At 35.5% G+C, this 5,490-nt stretch overlaps 2 protein-coding genes across 2 annotated transcripts; one reads left to right on the top strand and one right to left on the bottom strand.

Moving 5' to 3' along the window:
• Positions 1-1,018: 1,018 nt before the first annotated feature.
• On the top strand, positions 1,019-2,329 carry LOC136219059 (fatty acid desaturase 4, chloroplastic). Its single transcript, XM_066006279.1, has one exon. It carries the CDS (start codon positions 1,220-1,222, stop codon positions 2,135-2,137), a length of 918 nt encoding a protein of 305 aa, XP_065862351.1. The 5' UTR covers positions 1,019-1,219; the 3' UTR covers positions 2,138-2,329.
• A 478-nt stretch (positions 2,330-2,807) lies between these two features.
• LOC136219060 (vacuolar protein sorting-associated protein 22 homolog 1) lies at positions 2,808-5,033 on the bottom strand. Its single transcript, XM_066006280.1, has 7 exons — positions 4,884-5,033; positions 4,683-4,793; positions 4,373-4,508; positions 3,707-3,861; positions 3,470-3,577; positions 3,294-3,383; positions 2,808-3,189 (listed from the first exon to the last, which is right to left on the bottom strand). The coding sequence occupies exons 1-7, from the start codon at positions 4,932-4,934 to the stop codon at positions 3,088-3,090; spliced, it is 753 nt and encodes a 250-aa protein (XP_065862352.1). The 5' UTR covers positions 4,935-5,033; the 3' UTR covers positions 2,808-3,087.
• Positions 5,034-5,490: the final 457 nt, after the last annotated feature.

Genomic DNA, 5,490 nt, shown 5'->3' with positions numbered 1-5,490 from the left:
TTGGCAATGTACATATATCGCAAGTTTCATTATCTTATAATGCTTTGATTTCTGCATTCATTGCTTGTTGTCATCCTTAATGCTGGGCGGCTTTTTTAAAACTACATGATTCGTTTTCAATCTCTAATGATATAGAAAAGACTGTCTAGACGGTAGAAAGTTTATCATAAGATAATATAGTAGATAATAGATGATAAATTCATTTTTTATGTCTAAAATCTTGAAAGAATTAATTAAATTGCAACAATATTCTTATAAGTATTGAGGTTGTTTATGTATTCTTTTAGATCTTCTGTCAATTCAAGAATATTAGATGGAAAATTTGTTTGATGAAAAGTAACATTTCTAGATCTAAAATCACTTAATATGTTAACAACAACTTCTTCGGCATAGAATTATTTAAGGTTTGGCTATTTATTTATTCTGGTTGAAAGTTGAAACAAGAAGGCTAAAATATAAAGGTCAAGAAAAAGTAAAGACCTTAAAGTCTGAGCAGCCAATCAAATCCAATCCCCCACCTATATTCATAAAAATATGTACATATCTTTTTTAAAACGAAAATAAAATAAATAGAGAAACATATGATGTTAGTGGATGTGGATGATGGCAAAGAGGCCACGCAAAATTGTTTTTAAACTTTTCTATAAGAAAATTTTAATACACAAAAAGTTTGGAGAGTTGGTGAGACACTTGCAAAGTTCAAAAAGCTAATCTATTTTTATGGACAAGTTTATGGAGTTGGTGATATGAAATAAACAAGATGAGACATTTGTAAAGTTCAGGAAGTCAATCTACTATTCTGAACAAGTTCAGGGAGCTACTAATGTATTAGGCCTTTTTAATATATTCAAATGAAGATTTGAAACTTAATCCACCAAAAATCATAATAATCAATGTATCAACCAAAAACTTAAATTGATAATTAAAAATTAATAATAATTTTTATTATAACCTCGCGATACATTTGCCATAATAATAATAAGATGTAATGTTTATACAGTTCGTAATAAAGAGAAGGACCACCACCTTGATTTTGACCCATATTAGTGGTACATTTCTTAAGTTGTGAATCTATTAGAATTAAAAGATTGACAACTTGTAAGCCACGCACACTCTATAAACACCACAATATATTCATCACAACATTTCCAACCACATCTAATTTTTTTTCATTTTCCTCTAATATCTCTATCCCTCTTACTTCTCTTGCACATCCCTAATGTCTATCCTTTCTCAACACAAGTTCATCACAAGATCCCCTACCCATGTTCCCACAAATCTCTGCCGCCGCAGCCGGATAATATCTTCATCCACCACCACTACCACCACCTCGCCCAAGCCTAAATCAACCCGGTTAAGCATTCAACCGAGGTTTGAAAGCCCAACAATCACAGCCACACCCATTGCTCCTCCTATCCTCAATGACCCTAGCTTGAAATCAACATGGTCTCACCGTATCTGGGTGGCAGCTGGTTGCACCACCGTTTTCGTTTCCCTAGCCAAGGCTGTAGTAGCTTCAGCTGATTCTCATATATGGCTACAACCTATGTTAGCAGGCTATATTGGTTACATTTTAGCTGACCTTGGCTCCGGGGTGTACCATTGGGGAATAGACAACTATGGTGATGCTTCGACACCGGTATTCGGTACTCAAATTGAAGCATTTCAAGGTCACCATAAATGGCCATGGACAATCACTAGGCGTCAGTTTGCTAACAACTTACATGCTCTAGCTAGAGTAATAACATTCTTTGTGCTGCCTCTAGATTTAGTCTGCAATGATGCTGTGATCCTTGGGTTTGTTAGTTTGTGCGCTGGCTGTATCATGTTCAGCCAGCAGTTTCATGCTTGGGCGCATAGCACGAAGAGCAAGTTGCCCCCGTTGGTGGTGGCATTGCAAGATGCGGGACTGCTGGTGTCGCGATCACAGCATGCTGATCACCATCGAGCACCTTATAACAATAATTACTGCATAGTCAGTGGAGTTTGGAATGAATTCTTGGATAAGAATAAGGTTTTTGAGGCACTAGAAATGGTATTCTATTTTCGGCTTGGGGTTCGACCCAGATCTTGGAGTGACCCTGACTCTGAATGGACAGAAGAAATTGAATCTACTTCTCAAGTTACACCACACTGAAATTTGTTTTTCTCCAAGTAAATATGTTTTATATGTAACTCTTAAGTTGTATCTCATATGGATAGAATTTATCCACCAGATTTAGAGGCAAATACTGAGAATTTTTCCCACTTTCTTTAGTGATTTTTTCAAATACCATCTATGGTTGCTTAAGCAAGCAGTTCTGAAATTCAGCACTTTGATTCTGGGTTCTACTTTCTTTTACAAGGAAAAACAAATTTTATCACCTCCTATACTGCTCAATATCCAAGCCAGAGGATCTAAGGACTTGTTCGGCATTAGGTTAAAAATATTAAGAGTGCCAAAACAGATTGTTATGGCATAATCGGTGTTATGTGGTCTATCTATATGCACCACATGGTTATATATAATAAAAATGCAACAAAAAAGATAATCGTGTCAGGCGGCTTGTCTCTATAAGACGTGTTGTCATATCAGAAATTGACAGCCCTAGAAAATATATACATTTACCTAAAATAAAAATAAAGACTACCCTAGAGTAAGAGGAAGCCAAATAAGGTATACACAGTCTAAAGTATACGAAGCCTGCTCATTACTAAACCATACAAGGTTTAAAATTTAAATTAATCTATGACATATATAAATTGCATTAATATGTAATCTCATTGCTTTTACAAATAAAACATACATTATGCTGAGATTTTAGATAGTCATCAACCTTATTTTATAAGATAATATTGAAAGGTTTTCTAATATCAGCCCTGGGAAAACACAATGAGAAGTAATTGTTCTAGCTTAAGCAAAAGCAAAACTTAAACTACTGGGAGTTATAATATTAACTCGCGATATTTGCATCTTGAATACATTCTACATTTGCCACATTTGCAATATTTACTTCCAAAAATGGGAATCGAATCAAGTACCTTCAAGTTTCCTTCAACTAGTGTTTTATGGTACAGCATATGTGCGCCAATGAGAAGAGCTCAATGTTATACATCAATCGCGACAGAGGAGGATAGAGAAGACTCACAGGGGAACCAATAACAGCGCCTGCCGTCACTGTGGCCATCATCAATCATAGCAAGACCTTCCTGCATGGACCAAAACGGTTTTGCAAGTCCCGTGATTCAGTTTTAGTTCAAGAGGCAATTTCAATATCAATCATCAAAGATGCCAAGATGGTACAGGAACTTACATCTAATAAAGTGTCAAGGGCGTCAATAGCACGGCCAGATGTCCAGGATAGCCGCCTTTCTACCTCATCAACAGTCACAAAGCCTTGAGCCTAGAAGAATGAGACAAATGTAATTGGATGTGGATACTTGTTAAATTGATAATGAAAATGCTCTTGGATATGGAAAGGAGAGAAACCTGAGCCAGCTCCAAAATGGCATTATGGTCTTTGTTTAATTCAGTTGGAACAGAACGTACAAGCTTTCTTTTTCCAACAGAAATCACCTCAAAACCGCTACCTAATGTCTGGGGAAAAATTCAGCATGTCTCGACTCATTACAATTCTACAAAGATTTCCCCTTATTATGGAACCTTATATTTATATCAGTTGCTTGAAAATTGTACAATTTATCAGCACAGCAACTAGTCACAAACCTTGAGCTTACTTATTGCACGCAAGCAGTCATCCTCAGAAATAGCTTCACGATCACTTTTTCGTTTCTGGCGAAGCATGGTGCAGAGTTCCTGCAGGTTGATCAAACCTCCATTTTGAGGTCTAGTTGACATGCATATGTCAATAATTTGTAACCCTGCCTAGACAAGCAATGCATATCATTATAAATTTTTCTATAAAATGACATATTCATTAAGAATGATCAATTTTCAGACATGGTTCAGAAGAACTATAGGTGCAAAACAGTATCCAAGTTATAAACAAATTAACAAATTGTAAGCATGAACAAAGGTATAGCTGAGATAGTAGTCATTGTTCTGCAATAGAAATTGAACTACGGATAGTCCCCTTACCGTATTGTCAAGGAATCTCTGAATTTAGAATGATTGAGTTCTAACTCCTAACCTCAATTGAAATAATCAAATTCACTGGAAAAAAAACTTTCACATAATCTGATCAAGACAAAGATTTCAGTCTCATCTGGTGAATTAAGTTTTCGAATAAGCAACTCATCTGTTTAATTTTTCATTTTACAACATATACAATAAACATACATTTCAAACATTCAACCAACAAGATAAATAGCTTCTCTAATCAGAACATTGCAATGGGAAAAGCAGCGTAGTTCAAGAAATTAATGTACAAACCAAGTTCGTAATAGAAGTCACCAATCCCTAACAGCTCTGCCCAAAATCCTTTGTGCGATGCCAAAGGATCGACTCCGACTTTAGCACACATTTCATGGAACTGTGCCCTGAAAGTTGGATTCTTCCGGATATCATTCTGCACCACCAATATCAAGTTTCAATGCAACCTCGATTTCAATCAACAATATTAGCAAGCACATAGTCTACAATTTTTAAGTCGATTAATAAAGCATAATTCCGAATTAGAATTTTATACTCGCATTAACGAATTTGTTCAATACAGCCATAATTGAGTAAAAGGGTTAATAACCTTGTGTTTGCGTGCAAATTCTTCAAGCTGGGAGCGAAAAGTGGCGAGCTGTTCTTTCATAAGATCAGTTCTTAACTTGGCAACATTTTCACCCAATGCCCTATATTGATCCTTCAATAAAATTTCAAAAATAAAAAACCAAAAAGAAGTAAATTGCATTGGATAAGAATCAAAGAATAACCAAATAGCTATAAAACAAACCCTAGCAGCAGCAGCTGTTTGTAGGCCGCCAATTCCAGGTCTCCTCCTCATTCTTATCCTCAAATCCTTCTTTTTCTATTCCGGCTTCAGATCAACGATTTGAATTTCCAGTCAGGAATTTCGTAATGATGATATTTTGCCTCGATAGATGAGGAGGGAAGGACGAAGAGAAACATGTCTAATACAAAAAATATAAGAATTTAATCAACAAATCAGAGTGGCGCAGCGGAAGCGTGGTGGGCCCATAACCCACAGGTCCCAGGATCGAAACCTGGCTCTGATAGGAGAAAGGCTTTTCTTCCACTCAAATTTTTTGGTATTTTTCATTACTGAAATTTCAAATACTACATTAAAATAAGAAGTCTCACGATCGAAACCTCGCTGCGACAGTAGAAAGGCTTGTCTTCCACCACTCACAACTTTTTTTAATTTTTTTTTACTGAAATTTCAAATGCCAAATAAAAAAAAAAAAAGGAAGTCTGACTTTTTTTTTTTTTTTTTTTATAATTAAACACAACATCAGTCCATTTTATATTATTGCTTCTCTTCCGCTCACAAATTTTTTTAGACTTTTTTATCTGAAATTTAATGACAAAGTAAAATAAGA

Source organism: Euphorbia lathyris, chromosome 2 (assembly GCF_963576675.1).
Source record: "Euphorbia lathyris chromosome 2, ddEupLath1.1, whole genome shotgun sequence".
NCBI classification, from domain to species: Eukaryota; Viridiplantae; Streptophyta; class Magnoliopsida; order Malpighiales; family Euphorbiaceae; genus Euphorbia; species Euphorbia lathyris.
The sequence above is the reverse complement of the archived record's forward strand: the minus strand, read 5'-3'. Positions and strand labels throughout refer to the sequence as shown.

Excerpts from the sequence above, each read along its gene's own strand:
- LOC136219059 (XM_066006279.1), top strand. The coding sequence starts at position 1,220 with ATGTCTATCCTTTCTCAACACAAGTTCATCACAAGATCCCCTACCCAT.
- LOC136219060 (XM_066006280.1), bottom strand. The coding sequence starts at position 4,934 with ATGAGGAGGAGACCTGGAATTGGCGGCCTACAAACAGCTGCTGCTGCT. Across the intron at positions 4,794-4,883 it reads AAACAGCTGCTGCTGCTAGG|GATCAATATAGGGCATTGGG; the intron begins GTTTGTTTTATA and ends ATTTTATTGAAG. Across the intron at positions 3,384-3,469 it reads CCATTTTGGAGCTGGCTCAG|GCTCAAGGCTTTGTGACTGT; the intron begins GTTTCTCTCCTT and ends TCATTCTTCTAG.